This window comes from Salvelinus namaycush, chromosome 12, assembly GCF_016432855.1.
Source record: "Salvelinus namaycush isolate Seneca chromosome 12, SaNama_1.0, whole genome shotgun sequence".
Taxonomy (NCBI): Eukaryota; Metazoa; Chordata; class Actinopteri; order Salmoniformes; family Salmonidae; genus Salvelinus; species Salvelinus namaycush.
Genome location: NC_052318.1, coordinates 41,025,883 through 41,042,917, shown reverse-complemented (window position 1 = coordinate 41,042,917; position 17,035 = coordinate 41,025,883). Strand labels below are relative to the sequence as shown.

Here is a 17,035-nt window from a genome sequence, read left to right as displayed (position 1 = left end):
TTACATCTCCAATTACTCAAGCAAACAGCTTAATTACCTTTTAAAAACTGATTAAACAACATTTCATAGAAAGTCAGGGACTGTGAGGGGACACACAAACACACATTTTTTTCTTGTATTTTTTTGTATTAGGGCTGTCCCCGACTAAAATCTTGGTCGACCGAGAGTCATCCTGTTCTTTCGAATATGTTTAAACGTATTTTTCCATATATAGACACACACAACCCTATGCAGACACAACAACTACAGATACTGAGTGTATCTGATGCTTTAAGCACACGGTTTGATTAAATAATTAAGACAAACAAATGACTCAAGAAAGAGCCCGATGGTCACACTGTGTTAAAAAGCAAGTGCCTGTGTGGCTGGCACACTTGTCTCTCTCTCCTCCCTACTGCAGTGAAAAGGCACCACAGCACAACACGTGTTTATTGTGCTGTCCGTGCTGAAGCTGCCACATCATTACAGTCATTTAGTTTCTTACTGGTTTCTGACTGAAAAGTTCTGTTACCAAAATCCCTCATTTGTTTAGGAAGAACATTCCCTATTTCCTCAACCCTTGTTCTCTTTACGTGAAACATGTAAGCATTGCATGCATGTGACCAATAGGGCCTGACCTATAGCCTAATCACATAAATAATGTCCGAACACAATAATGTCAACAGCAAAATGGATAAGCAGGATGTGAAAAAAGAAACGCAAAATGGGTGAATGTTTACTGGTTGCTCAGGAGGTAAAGGGGAAGTCAGATCTGTGGAAGGCATTTGACTTAGTTGTGGAAACTACTGGAGATCCAGAAAAAGGAGGGTATACTGTAGGAGCAAGCGTTGTGTATTATGTGTGCCCAACAGTTGCTGTCAGATTACAAAACTATATATTTTTCTGACCATTTGGAACAGTGTAAACAACCCTAAATAAATAAGTGTAACAGAGAGTCAGTTTTTTTATATATATATATAAAGCCTTTATTACAGCAGACTATAAACAGTTGCATGTATTCCTGAATTGCGGTTTATTTATAGTTTAGGCTAATTATTCAAAGCTTTGTTATTTAATTTTAAAACTAAAATGCTTGATTGCATTTCAAACCATGAATGTCTCATATGCTGTGTGATGGCATGAACGAATGAATGATTGATTGATACAGTAGCCTATATAATGAAATATAGGCCTAAGTAAGGTACGGTATTAAGACTAAACAGGACGCACTCTTAGGCCTACAGCTTGATGGCGGTTATAGAAAGGATACTATACAAAGTCTACTTATGATAACGACATCACTCATTATTATAATGATCATAATAATAATTGTAATAATATCAGTAAGAAGGAGATCAAGAAAAACGGAGGGTATAGGAGCAGGAGCAAGAGCTGCGGGCATAGTATTTGTGACAAACAGGTGCTGTTAGATACTGTTTCTGCCTGTTTGGAACAGAGTAAACAACACAGAATCATTTTAAGTAATACCAGTCTGTTCTAATTGAAGAAAAGTGTAAAGCCTTTATTACAGCATAGCAAAGATTAAAAACAGCCAAATCTGTGCAGTTGCTTTGTCTGACATTTTGCTGTTGCATGAGGCTTGGTGCTCACAGAATCAGTAGGCTATTAAACAAACACCCAAACAGGCAACAGAAGCAAGATCTGTTTTATTTTTGTAGATACAGTATATATTGATGATTTATAAAGTCAGGCACATTTAACAGTTAGGCTATTGATTTTAGACCTAATTAAGTTGAGGTTTGCTTTCTTAGACAATTAGGCTAAACCCTATTCGCACGGGACTAGTATTACTAGAGAACGTTGGTTATGTAATTATTACACCAGAATATCCGTTATTCCAGAGGACGATTCAGAGGGGATTCGTTTTTTCCAAACTGCCCCCTGTAGTTCTTTTTTCAATAATTTGACAATTATGACGTAAGCCTGGAGGTTTTTTCTAGGCGTGAATATATTTCAACAAGTCCAGGCTATAACAGGGCTACACTGATAATTCGAGCTTGGTTCCCAAGTTTCTAAACCATACCAAACCATCTTTGCTATAGTGTCGCCATAATATTTGAATTGAGGAAGTGTGATAATAATCATTAGGATATTCAGATGTGAGCTAAACAGTGCACATGCACTTGAGATGCGTTTTGAGGCTTTGCATGTGAAAGTGAACTTATCATTTCCAAACAATTAGGTCAGTTGTAAGCTGCTTTGCGATCTATTAACAGCAATGGTTACATTAAACAGGCACAATATTTTTTACTGCCGCATTTGGTAATATTAAATCCATATGCACAAAACATATGAACAAAAGCATTCACTGTGAAAGTTCATACATGTAGGACCTTCATTTATAGGCCATGCACAGCACTTCGATCAATTTATCAAATCAGTTATTGTTTTCTTGCTCAAACCGCGAGCAACACCTGTCAAACTCAGACATTTCTCTCAAAACACAGGGATGTCAATTTGCACGGGACTAGTATTATCAGAGGACCTTGGAGTTCGCCATAAAACAGTAGGTTATTCTGGCTGGGATTGTTACTCTCCTGCCATGTACAAATGTCTGACATGGCAGATTTGGACAGGACTAAAATGACAGATATGGTGTTTTGTGCATGTTCACATACAGAGGTGCTCAAATTTGTTGGTACCCCTCCTCAAAAAGTGAAAAATGCACAATTTTCTCTGAAATAACTTGAAACTGACGAAAGTAATTGGCATCCACTATTGTTTATTCCATAGTTAATAGAAATCAGACTTTGCTTTTGCTTTTTTATTCAACATAATATTGTAAATAATAAAACAACTGAAAATGGCATTGACAAAAATGATGGGACCCATAATCTAATATTTTGTTGCACAACCTTTAGAGGCAATCAATGCAATCAAACATTTTCTGTAGCTCCCAATGAGACATCTGCACCTGTTAACAGATAGTTTGGCCCACTCATCCTGAGCAAACTGCTCCAGCTGTCTCAGGTTTGATGGGTGCCTTCTCCAAACTGCAAGTTTCAGCTATTTCCATTGATGTTCGATTCAGATCAGGACTCATAGAAGGCCACTTCAGAAAAGTCCAATGTTTTGTTCTTATCCATTCTTGGGTGCTTTGAGTTGTGTGTTTTGGGTCATTATCCTGTTGACCTGCGACTGAGACAGAGCTTTCTGACACTGGGCAGTACGTTTCACTCCAGACTGCCTTGATAGTCTTGAGATTTCATTGTGCCCTGCACAGATTCAAGGCACCCTGTGCCAGGCGCAGCAAATCATCCCCAAAACATAACTGAGCCTCCTCCATGTTTCACTGTAGGTATGGTGTTCTTTTCTTTGAAAGCTTCATTTTTCCATCTGTGAACATAGAGCTGTGACTTGCTAAAACGCTCCAGTTTTGACTCATCTGTCCAAAGGACATTCTCCCAGAAGGATTGTAGTTTGTCAATATGCATTTTAGCAAATTCCAGTCTAGTTTCTCTTTCAAAAGTGGAGTCCTCCTGGTTCTTCTTCCATGGAGCCCACTGTCGCTCAAAAAGAGACGGATGGTGCGATCAGAAACTGACGTACCTTCACCTTGGAGTTCCGCTTGTGTCTCTTTGGCAGTTATCCTAGGTTCTTTTTCAACCATTCACACTATCCTTCTGTTCAATCTGGGGTTGATTTTCCTCTTGCGGCCGCGCCCAGGGAGGTTGTCTACAGTTCCTTGGACCTTAAACTTCTTAATAATATTTGCAACTGTTGTCACAGGAACATCAAGCTGCTTGGAGATGGTCTTGTAGCCTTTACCTTTACCATGCTTGTCTGTTATTTTCTTTCTGATCTCCTCAGACAAATGTCTCCTTTGCTTTCTCTGGTCCATGTTCAGTGTGGTGCACACAATGATACCAAACAGCTCAGTGACTACTTTTCTCCATTTAAAAAGACTGAATGACTGATTACAAGATTGGAGGCATATGTGATACTAATTAAAGAAACTAATTAGTTTGAAATATCACTATAATCCAATTATTTATGATCTTTTCTAAAAGGGTACCAACAAATGTGTCCAGGCCATTTAGAATATCTTTGTAGAATAAGCAATAATGAATCTCTTTTCACAGCTTCTTTGCTTTATTCTATGACATACCAAAGGCATGCAAGTATACATGATAAAATAGCTTTAAATTTCATGACTTTTCAGGAGGAATTAAGCATTATTTCAATGAGCTGTAAGGGTACCAACAAATTTGAGCAAGTCTGTAATTACATTACCGGACCACCACCAGTAAAACTAATCCCATTCGAATAGAGCTTAAGGCAAGGGCTGTTTCCTTGTCTCTGCTGCTGCCTCCGCTGCATTGTTCTCAATCCCAATATGCTGGTTCATTTTGCTATTATGCACATAGCAACATAGGGAAAGGCACCAATTCTACAGTGAAATTCTTATTTTTACATAATATAACCATATACAATTTCAGTATCACATGTCTTACAGTGATGGACTGTGCCATCCCCGTGGCCTCTGCAATTGATTAGTCCAAAGAGACAGGTACGAATCAGACAGGTGTCTTATGCACCATGAAAAAAACACAAAAAAATTGTGGCTGCTTGACTAAATAAATCTCAGTCAACCAACAGCCTATCGACCAAACAATTGACCAGTCAACTAAATGGGGTCAGCCCTAGTCTGTATAATTTTTTTGTTGTATCATTTGTATATCGTTGTTTTTAAAATTTCTGTGTTACTGTCCATGTCTACCAGTATATCAGTGTTTTGTTACTTGTCATGTTTTGTGTTTCTTCTGGACACTAGGAAGAGTAGCTGCTGCTTCCGCTAAAGCTAATTGGGATCCAAATAGACAAATAAAATAAAATGTATAATAGCGGTGAGTGGGGCGAGCAAGTGCTGTAACACGGCAGGCCTCAACAAAGGCCGCTAATTACATGCCAACCATGTACCGTTGCGCTAAGGAGACGATTGTTCTTGGGCTTTGCAGCGGATTTCCATTGACATACAGTTGAAGTCGGAAGTTTACATACACCATAGCCAAATACATTTAAACTCAGTTTTTCACAATTCCTGACATTTAATCATAGTAAAAATTCCCTGTCGTAGGTCAGTTAGGATCACCACTTTATTTTAAGAATGTGAAATGTCAGAATAATAGTAGAGAAAATTATTTTTTCAGCATTTCTTTCTTTCATCACATTCCCAGTGGGTCAGAAGTTTACATACACTCAATTAGTATTTGGTAGCATTGCCTTTAAATTGTTTAACTTGGGTCAAACGTTTTGGGTAGCCTTCCACAAGCATCCCACAATAAGTTTGGTGAATTTTGGCCTCCTTGCTCGCACACGCTTTTTCAGTTCTGCCCACAATTTTTCTATGGTTTGAGATAAGGGCTTTGTGATGGCCACTCCAATACCTGACTTTGTTGTCCTTAAGCCATTTTGCCACAACTTTGGAAGTATGCTTGGGGTCATTGTCCATTTGGAAGGCCCATTTGCGACCAAGCTTTAACTTCCTGACTGATGTCCTGAAATGTTGCTTCAATATATCCACATAATTCCCCCACCCATGATGCCATCTATTTTGTGAAGTGCACCAGTCCCTCCTGCAGCAAAGCACCCCCACTACATGATGCTGCCACCCCCGTGCTTCACGGTTGGGATGGTGTTCTTCGGCTTGCAAGCCACCCCCTTTTTCCTCCAAACATAACGATGGTCATTATAGCCAAACAGTTCTATTTTTGTTTCATCAGACCAGAGGACATTTCTCCAAAAAGTATGATCTTTGTCCCCATGTGCAGTTGCAAACAGTAGTCTGGCTTTTTTATGGCGGTTTTGGAGCAGTGGCTTCTTCCTTGCTGAGTGGCCTTTCAGGTTATGGCGATATAGGACTTGTTTTACTGTGGATATAGATACTTTTGTACCGGTTTCATCCAGCATCTTCACAAGGTCTTTTGCTGTTGTTCTAGGATTGATTTGCACTTTTCGCACCAAAGTGCGTTCATCTCTAGGAGACAGAACGCATCTCCTTCCTGAGCGGTATGACGGCTACGTGGTATCATGGTGTTTATACTTGCGCACTATTGTTTGTACAGATGAACGTGGTACCTTCAGGGGTTTGGAAATTGCTCCCAAGGATGAACCAGACTTGTGGAGTTCTAAAAAAAAAAAAATCTGAGGTTTTGGCTGATTTATTTTGATTTTCCCATGATGTCAAGCGAAGAGGCACTGAGTTTGAAGGTAGGCCTTGAAATACATCCACAGGTACACCTCCAATTGAATCAAATGATGTCAATTAGCCTATCAGAAGCTTCTAAATCCATGACATAATGTTCTGGAATTTTCCAAGTTGTTTAAAGGCACAGTCAACTTAGTGTATGTAAACTTCTGACCCACTGGAATTGTGATACAGTGAATTATAAGTGAAATAATCTGTAAACAATTGTTGGAAAAATTACTTGTGCCATGCCCAAAGTAGATGTCCTAACCGACTTGTCAAAACTATAGTTTGTTAACAAGGAATTTGTGGAGTAGTTGAAAAATGAGTTTTAATGACTCCAACCTAAGTGTATGTAAACTTCCGACTTCAACTGTAAATACAGATTAGAGGAGGAGCCGTGCCGAAGGGAGCGTTGTGACAGTCTGCCAATAAGAGACCTGTTTGCTGAAGGAAAAACGGCCCTGAAAGGACTCCTTTTGTAGTATTGGCCGGATGAGGTTTTATTCACAACGTCCTGACCACATCACTCTGACTTTTAATATTGGCAGAGTTGTTATTATCTTGGATCATTAACTTATAAAATAACCTCTCCCTGTTCTATACGCGGTGAAACATTTGCGTCTCTGGTTGAGGAGGAGAGTGACAGGGATGGAGATAGAACTGATGGAAAGGCCTCTATTATACTTTAACGTTACATGCAATTCACACGGTCAATGGCAAGTTGGCGAAGAACAACGGACCATTGCTTACCACGTAGATGTCCGATTTGATCTATGACCTCCATTTCTGTGATGTCAGCTATGTGTACCTGATACAGATGTATATCTAGAGAGACTTACAGCTTCCAAACTTCAGAGGACAGGCGTGTGTATCCATGGGGAAATCCTCCAAGTGCATGGGACACTCAGCATGGATGGTCAGCCTGGTCAGAGATGGAGAAAAACAACAAAGACATGTTAGTGACAGGCCTTAAACACTCCATGACACCTGTCACATGGCACCAACACATTCTGTACGTTAAAGCTTTATGTGTTGAGACATCCTTTTAATTTGCCAAATCCTGTTCAGTATCATTCTAAAGGCCAAAGCAGTGGCTCGCCCACTTCAATAACTTTTACTGCACACCATTCTGCATCATTCTTAGTCTCTCAACCTGTCACGCAGAGCTTCAATTGAAACATGAATGACAGGGCCGTAGTCATTTTCCTCTGTATCTGAATACAGTAAGCATACACCACGCCTCCTTCGGATCACCCAAGGTTGTCCTGCCCCCAATGGCAGGGGAATAGGGGTGACAGGTAGTCTAGAGTCTAGAGGTTAGAGCATTGGGCCAGTGTCCTAAAGGTTGCTAGTTTGAATCCACGAGTTGACAAAGGGAAAAATCTGTTGATGTGCCCTTGAGCAAGGCACTTAACCCTAATTGCCCTAGAGTTGCCTCTCAAAGGGAATTTGGATATGCAAAAAACACATTTCCAATTCACACAGGCATATTTACATGTGTGAAACAGGACAAAAATAAGCACCAACCTAAATAATTAATATTATGGTTTGCCAGAGATAATCTGCTGTTCTGAGACTTCCCTGACATTTGGGTTTTGTTGAAAGGAGGAGGGGGGGGGTTGATGTGAGTGAGGGGAACAGTCAGCATGTGCAGTCACATACTGTAGTGCGTCTGGCCATCAATGTGCCTGTTGAGGGCTACTACAGTATATCTTGGTTGCCAGTGATTTGTCAGTTTTCCCATCAGCATAGCTCAAAACTCCCACTCCCTCCCCCCACTACTAAGGCCAGGGCCAGCCAGACAGCTCTGCAGACCTGTGGAGCAGCCAGACAGTCAGCTATGTGGTCTCCTGTAGCCTCCTCATCCAGTTGATTAGATATTGACCCGCTGATCCTCGGCACATCACCTACTCCACTCCTGATGGAGGGAGCTCTGCAAATCAAGCTTCAGTGACGGGAGCAGACTGGCATCTGCCTGGGAGATCACATCGCACAACACACAACGACAGAACCAGTACTGTACCATTCTCCTTACTAAGTCGCTTTTGCCATTCCACATGACATGAATAATGGTGGACAATGAACATTACTTCAGAATGGCATGTCAATGACACTATCTGGGTCCATAGTTCATTCTACCGGGACCTCCATTAGACAGTGGTGGAAATACAACTATGAGCCTTATGGGACCTCATCGTCACTAAGAAACAGAACATACTTCTTCCTGAGCAATGACATAAGTATAGGCATTTGTATAGAAATGTACAGTTAACTGCCCAAATAAAGGAAACCCCAACATAAAGTGTCTTAATAAGGCGTTGGACCACCAGGAGCCAGAACAGCTTCAATTCACCTTGGAACAGATTATACAAGTGTCTGGAACTCTATTGGAAGAGCGCAATTCCATCATTTGATGTTTTGTTGATGGTGGTGGAAAATACTGTCTCAGGCGCTGCTGCTGAATCTCCCATAAGTGTTCAACTGGGGTGAGATCTGCTGACTGAGACGGCCATGGAATATGGCTTACATCGTTTTCATGCTCATCAAACCATTCAGTGACCACTCGTGACCTGTGGATGGAGGCATTGTCACCCTAAGGTGGCATAGCCATGGTAGCCAGAATAATGGCCTGCCCAGTATTTCTATACATGACCCTAAGCATGATGGGATGTTAATTGCTTAATTAACTCAGGAACCACACCTGTGTGGAAGCACCTGCTTTCAATATACAGTTGAAGTCGGAAGTTTACATACACTTAGGTTGGAGTCATTAAAACTTGTTTTTCAACCACTCCACAAATTTCTTGTTAAAAACTATAGTTTTGGCAAGTCGGTTAGGACATCTACTTTGTGCATGACACAAGTAATTTTTCCAACAATTGTTTACAGACAGATTATTTCACTTATAATTCACCGTATCACAATTCCAGTGGGTCAGAAGTTTACCTAAACTAAATTGACTGTGCTTTTAAACAGCTTGGAAAATTCCAGAAAATGATGTCATGGCTTTAGAAGCTTCTGATAGGGTAATTGACATCATTTAAGTCAATTGAAGGTGTACCTGTGGATGTATTTCAAGGCCTACCTTCAAACTAAGTGCCTCTTTGCTTGACATCATGGCAAAACCAAAAGAAATCAGCCAAGACATCAGAAAAAAAAATCGTAGACCTCCACAAGTCTGGTTCATCCTTGGGAGCAATTTCCAAACGCCTGAAGGTACCACGTTCATCTGTACAAACAATAGTACGCAAGTATAAACACCATGGGACCACGTAGCCGTCATACCGCTCAGGAAGGAGACGCGTTCTGTCTCCTAGAGATGAACGCACTTTGGTGCGAAAGGTGCAAATCAATCCCAGAACAACAGCAAAGGATCTTGTGAAGATGCTGGAGGAAACAGGTACAAAAGTGTCTATATCCACAGTAAAATGAGTCCTATATCGACAAAACCTGAAAGGCCACTCAGCAAGGAAGAAGCCACTGCTCCAAGACCGCCATAACAAAGCCAGACTACTGTTTGCAGCTGCACATGGGGACAAAGACCATACTTTTTGGAGAAATGTCCTCTGGTCTGATGAAACAAAAATAGAACTGTTTGGCATAATGACCATCGTTATGTTTGGAGGAAAAAGGGGGAGGCTGCAAGCCGAAGAACACCATCCCAACCGTAAAGCACGGGGGTGGCAATATCATGTTGTGGGGGTGCTTTGCTCCAGGAGGGACTGGTGCACTTCACAAAATAGATGGCATCATGAGGCAGGAAATTTATGTGGATATATTGAAGCAACATCTCAAGACATCAGACAGGAAGTTAAAGCTTGGTTGCAAATGGGCCTTCAAAATGGACCATGACCCCAAGCATACTTCCAAAGTTGTGGCACAATTGCTTAAGGACAACAAAGTCAAGGTATTGGAGTGGCCATCACAAAGCCCTGACCTCAAACCCATAGAAAAATTGTGGGCAGAACTGAAAAAGCGTGTGCGAGCAAGGAGGCCTACAAACCTGACTCAGTTACACCAGCTCTGTCAGGAGGAATGGGCCAAAATTCACACAACCTATTGTGGGAAGCTTGTGGAAGGCTACCTGAAACGTTTGACCCAAGTTAAACAATTTAAAGGCAATGCTACCAAATACTAATTGAGTGTATGTAAACTTCTGACCCACTGGGAATGTGATGAAATAAATAAATCACTTTCTCTACTATTATTCTGACATTTCACATTCTTAAAATAAAGTGGTGATCCTAACTGACCTAAGACAAGGAATTCTTTACCAGGATTAAATGTCAGGAATTGTGAAAAACTGAGTTTAAATGTATTTGGCTAAGGTGTATGTAAACTTTCGACTTCAACTGTACTTTGTATCCCTCATTTACTCAAGTGATTCCTTTATTTTGCCAGTTACCTACAGTATATATGGAATTGAGATATTCTTGTTTTGTACTGTGAGACCCTGAGAATAACAACAACATATTTTTTTACCACCTCCATTATGGTAGCAATAGATCAACACAGCACAGGTCCAATGTATTCCCTAACATTGTTAAAACCATAAAACCCATTGATTTCTCTTTTGTGTCCTCTTCACTTTCACTAAAATGCAGCGGTTCAATCTTTCAATTAACCCTGTAACCAAAGAAACTCAGAGCCTGCATGGTAAGACATCTTGTTGATTAAATACATCTTTACACTAGAGTCTAGTTGAACACTGCTGTGATGTTGAGCAATGGCCCTTACCCCACCCGCCATCAAGATGTCAGCAATATTTCACAAAGTCTACATAGTACCACCACTCTTAAGTGTTTAATGAGATAAAGCATTTTACCTCCTGGGTAATCTTCAACCCTAATGGTTATGATGTTCTTGGCCTTGCAAAATAACTGCACTTGGAGGAAGAAGAACACTACTGCTGACATTAATTAATGTCCTTCCTGTGTGTGTGTGTGTGTGTGTGTGTGTGTGTGTGTGTGTGTGTGTGTGTGTGTGTGTGTGTGTGTGTGTGTGTGTGTGTGTGTGTGTGTGTGTGTGCGCCTGTCAGCCCGGGGAACCACAGCAAAAATGGCCTCACGGGGCCAACCCCTCCTTCTCCAGTTGCCGCCTCCACCTCCCGAAAAAACAGCTGCATCGATCGCAGTGCCATCGCCAGAGCCTGTAGTACCTTGTCTCTGTCGGAGCTCCAGGGGGGCCTTAGAAGGAGCTATGTGTTCCACTCCACCTACCCCAACCCCCCTTTATTTTAAAGTTCTCCTCCATACCTCACCAGCTCCTGAAAACTTCTCCCATTATACACTGTAATCTGTCCGGTGGAGTAGATGAGTCTGTATTGATGGAACTCTATTGCATTTCTAGCTAGTGGTCTGTTTGGCTGATTCCCAGCTTCTGGAGGACTTTCAGACTCTGCCTGTCAGCCTGTCAATCTATCACTTCCGCTCTCTTTGTAATAATAAGGTTTCACCTTGACATATACACCTCACAGAGAACAAATGGTCAAGTCACATGCTGACACTGGACCTTTGCCTGGCGCTGAGAGACATACACCTCCGCCTCTTCCTCCTCCATGTGATGAGTGACAAATCGACTGTCAGGTCCAGGGCGGCTCGTTCATCACACTTATCACCATATTTGGGGACTCTGGATCATGATCAATGAGTCTCCCTCTCCTGGTTGGGAATCCCTGGTGAGAACATACTCTACTCTAATGATGACACCTCCTCCTAAATTGCGGGAGAACCGTACCCCACCTACTCCATCTTCCCTTAAGGAAGACACCCTTGGGAGAGGAGGAGGAGGGGGGTGGACAAGAAAGAGGTGGAATATAAACAAGCTGTGAAGTTATATGGAAGGCTGTCATCTGTCAAGGTGACATTCAACCAGTCAAATGCAGCAGAATGGAGAATTGACCTTTTATCAAGGTCAACATATCCTAAATATTCTGCCCCAGAGTATACATAACCAGAGTGTAATTTCTGCTGAAGCCATTACATTTTTACAGTTCTACTCTTGGCGTTAAAGCTGCAGTCAAGGCTCACAATATTACTATCCAGACAAGTATTTTTTTTTTACCACAGTGCTATTCCTTGGGTTCTGATGCCTGGTGCTGGGGTGTGTCTAGATCACAAGCTCTCACAGTTATAACAACACACGGCAATTAGCTAAAAGAGAAAATCTCCGTAATTACTGTTATCAACAATGACTTGCAGAAACGCTCTGAATCGCACAGTACTACTCTCGTACCACACAATTAATGTACTGCTACATTAGGCGACATCATATTATGGAATATGCATACTGAAATAGAGAGGTAGCTGTAAAGCATTATGGTGGTAACTATGGTGGTAATTAACATACAACCCCGACTGCGAACACAGAATCCAGTCTCAGCAAGGGTAGGGTAGGTAGGCCTAATGGCCGGCTAGCTCAAAGAGCTTCTATGTATTGTGTTGGTGTGCGTCAGGGCCTGGTTGCCTAGAAACCTGAGATAGGGCTGTATTTTTTGTCCACTTGAGCAACATGATTGTCCTTTACTATTGTGCTTCATTGAAAACATAAATGCTCTGCTCTCTCTGCCATGATTACCTTTCTGTATTGGAGACCAGAGGAAGAACACAATAAGACTTTATTAACCCATTAAAACCGAAATTCTCAGGAAATGTTATTGCAATTCATGCCCTTGAACATGTTGTACACTGGAGAACATATAAAACACATTTTGTACAGTCATACAACCAGATGTCTAAAAGAGGAAACCATTTTCTTCTGGCCAGTGGTATAACGAGCTCATGGTGACATGACTTGCAGGGACATGAAGCCCTGAATGAACAGAGTCTATTCCGTAACTATTGTCAGCTCTGGTGAACTGCAAGTGTTCACATCAGCCCCCTTCACAACCGACTACTTCTGAACAGGAGCAAAAGGCCACCCAAAATAGCTCTCTGTATCAGTGTTTAGAAAAGAGATTCAAACTCGAGATGACTTCAGATTCACAGTATTCTGTTGAACTACAGTAGAGTTTCTGGATGGTATTAAGACAAAGCTTTACAAGTATCATTGGCTCAGCTGGTACGTTTCCTCACATAATTTACACAGTGAGGTAAAAAGATGATATTGAGAGCAGAGAAAACATCCCAGCCTCCCTCTTACAGGACATAACTTTCCAGTTAATACTTAAAAGACGGCGCCAACAGACATGGTCGCCATGTTTCTAGTTCCTTGCCAACTTTGCAGTAATTATTTTTTGTTGTTATTATTTCTTACATTATTTGCTCAGAATGTTTCTTGCATTATTACCTACAGCCGAAAACAACTTTTGGATATTAGATCGGCGGTCCCTCACCAGCATTTAGACAATAAATTCGACTTTCCTGAAATGGGTCCTTTATTTGAACTCAGCCAGGCAATTCCATTCATCCCGGGGGCTGCTCCAAGACGCCGTCACCGGAGAAGAGGAATAAGGTCTGGGCTCCTAGTCAGACTCAGGAGGCGTGCATACCATCCACCGGTTCAGAGTATATTACTCGCTAACACTCAGTCTCTGGACAATAAAGTAGACTAGCCAGGGCGAGGATCTCCTTCCAGAGAGACATCAGGGACTGTATCATACTTTGCTTTACGGAATCTTGGCTTTCTCTGGATATACTGTCCCGGTCCATTCAGCCAGTGGGGTTCTCCGTCCTTTGCGAGGACAGAAACTCTCCGGGAAAAGGAAAGGTGGAGGTGTATGTTTCATGATAAATTACTCATGGTGTGATTGTGGTAACGTATAGGAACTCAAGTCCTTTTGTTCTCCCGATCTGGAATACCTCACCATCAAATGCCGACCGCAAAACCTTCCTAGAGATTATTCTGAAGGAGCTACACAGGACTTTGTGCAAACTGGAAACCGCATATCCTGAGGCTGCAATTATTGTAGCTGGGGACTTTAATAAAGGAAATCTGAGGAAAACATTACCAAAATTCTATCAACACATCTCCTGTTCTACTCGCACATCGAGAACTCTGGACCACCAAAAACTGTGGATAGATGGGAGCATCCGCACAATACTGAAATCGCAAAGTGTCACATTTAACCTCTGCAAAGTGACTGGGAACATGGACGTGCACATACAGACCAGCTATGCCCTCCGTAAGGCAGTCAAAGAGGCAAATCGACAGTACAGGGACAAAGTGAGTCGTAATTCAACGGCTCAGACACGAGACGACCGTAGGTGCCAGAGACTCCAGACAATCACAGATTATAAAGGGAAAGCCAGCCACGTCGTGTACACCAATGCCTCGCTCCTGGACAAGTTAAACACCTTCTTCGCACGCTTCGAGGAAAACACAGAGCCGCCGACGCGCGCCACCGCCCCTCACAAATTGAGGCTGTTCTGAGGGCAAAAAGGGGTGCAACTCAATATTAGGAAGATGTTGCTAATGTTTTGTACAGTCAGTGTATGTGTACGTGAGTTAACAATACAATTTGATTTGATTTAAACCAACGGCAACAAAAAAAAACAGAAGAGATCAGAACAAAAAGCTCCTTGATGATCTTTTTAGTATCTTGAGAATCTAAAATCAGGCTGAGCTGAGCTCGAGCACATGCCACCCTAATTATGAGGTGGCCGAGCAGCTAACAAAGCGTGAAATGTCCCGTTACAATATGTGTCAGTCACCACTGTGACCAAATGAGTGGCGACGTGGGAACCAACCCTCCCCATCCCATGTCCTCCATGCCCAGCGCTCCCCTCCCTGAATGGCCTCATTAGCCCCTACCAATATCACACTAAACGTCCAGAGGTGTGTCAATCAGAAGGCAGGCTGGAACACAGTAGAGACAGTTGAATTTGACTCTATTTCCATCTGTGTCAAGGTTACACATTCAAGCAGCAAAGCTGTACTGCAGCAGCTAAGCCAAAGCCTCCTGTCACTGTTCCTCTCTATGTAGCCCTTTCCTGCAGTCAATTGGCCAAATCACCCTCTAGTGGCCTCATGGGTGGAATGTTAGTAATATTTTTCATAGTTTCATAATTAATAAACATTTTTTATAATCCGCAGACATTCTGGCATTTCAATGTCAAACGGTTTTGTTATATTTCAGTCGTCTGTGATGTATATAAAGTGTAATATTAGGATGCAAACTCAAAATGGAGTACACTTCAACTCTATATCTGACATGGTCTAGGTGCCTTATTTTTTTAAGCCCATAACTATGTGTGTGAGGTGTATAGTTATGTTTCAAAGTAGATTTGTTAAAGACTACCAAGAAACACTCTGTGTGACCCTGATTTAGCCCACTGAAGTAAAGGTTAAATGCTCTACCTGGCTCTTTGGCTGCAATATTGTCGCATCACATGTCTCAATGAACATGCCCTTGTACAGGTTCACAAACAGTTAGTGGGTCCTTGTGTGTTTCTGAGTCCATTGCTCCTATTGGTGATGGTGACTATGAAACATAGATAGGATGCATGAGCTCTATGCTTCAGTGTACAAACATCATTAAAATGGACCCCTGGGCTCCAATTAGACAACACTCCTAGGAGGAGGATGCTATGGCAGCAGCGTTTAATATTATTTCTCGCCATTTTGCAGGACTTAAAAAAGCCACTGAGAATCTGTTTTATGGACCCAGAGATGCTTGACATCAGTTAGAGTACGAGAAAGTAATTCAACCTGAATCGGTGTGAAAACAAAAGATGAACTGCCGTATTTACCCAGTGCAAAAACTCCTAATCCAATCACATGCAGCAAACACAGAGGAGAGAAGGTCAGACAGAAAATAATATTTTTATTTGTATGGCCCTTAACTCCACGCTGAAATCAATAAAGTACTTTCTTTCTTCTCAGCATATGTATGCTTATTATAGGCACTGTTAAAAGGAGAATTCTAGCAGCCAGCGGACTGCCTTAAAAGCCGTCAGTAAAAAGGCACTTTAAATGTCTATTAAACAATTGTCTCCCCCGGGACAAGAGTAGATACAAAAATAATTACTAGGAAGCCAGCTGACTCAGCGATATCTGGCACTACATGATTGTGTTGTCAGTCGTTCACAAGGATACACACAAATTGTTTCGGAGGAGAAAACACGTCACAATTATCAGCAGTGTTTGTATTTCAATTCCAACATTGTTTGTTTAGTTAGAGGCAATTCTTTTTTGTATTCCTCCCTCTCTCATCTCATATGATATACTCATTATAATTATGCACAATACAGGAGAAGAAAACATGGACGATTTCATTAGTTTTAAGCATGAATCTAGGTTCAGACACAAGTACTAACATTGTTCCTAATGAGACAACCAGTGGAATGTATTGTTTACGGTACTTAAAGTAAGTCCTAAAACATATCTATGGCTATAATGGGATATATGCTGGGAGCTACGCTATAGGCCCCAGTTTCTGGTTATGCACCACTTCATTCCCTACAATACTTTTCTGACCATGCAATTTCTGTACATTATTTAAACCATGCGCTGAATCTTTGTACTTGAACTTTTACTTTCAATGACTCACCCTTTCTGAACCATTTCAGATCCCTTTCTGATCCCTTTCTGAACCCTTTCTGATCCCTTTCTGAACCCTTTCTGAACCCTTTCTGAACCCTTTCTGAACCCTTGTACTCAGTAGAGAAGGAGCAGATGGCAGGAAGGCCGGAGTGATAATGCCTGTTCCAAACCCCCCGTCCCCGCCTGGCTACCGCTTCATACTGCTGACCCTGGTGAGGTGTCAATTGCAAGTGGCTAAATCAACAGGGATAACTGCAAAGTGTGGAGCTGGCATGCACTGAGAGAGGCAACAAACAGTACCCGCCCTCCAATTCCATCTGACATTCCAAGGCAGCACTGTAGAGGTAACCTTAGGACCTCCAT

General features: G+C 41.7%; 1 protein-coding gene across 1 annotated transcript in view; it reads right to left on the bottom strand.

The window, feature by feature from the left end:
• LOC120057545 (gamma-aminobutyric acid receptor subunit alpha-2-like) overlaps positions 1 to 17,035 on the bottom strand; it is a 74,072-nt gene that overhangs the window by 18,630 nt on the left and 38,407 nt on the right. Inside the window, exon 6 of the mRNA XM_039006136.1 lies at positions 7,030 to 7,112. Within this exon, the coding sequence (XP_038862064.1) occupies positions 7,030 to 7,112 (83 nt within the window). The remainder of the gene's footprint in view (positions 1 to 7,029; positions 7,113 to 17,035) is intronic.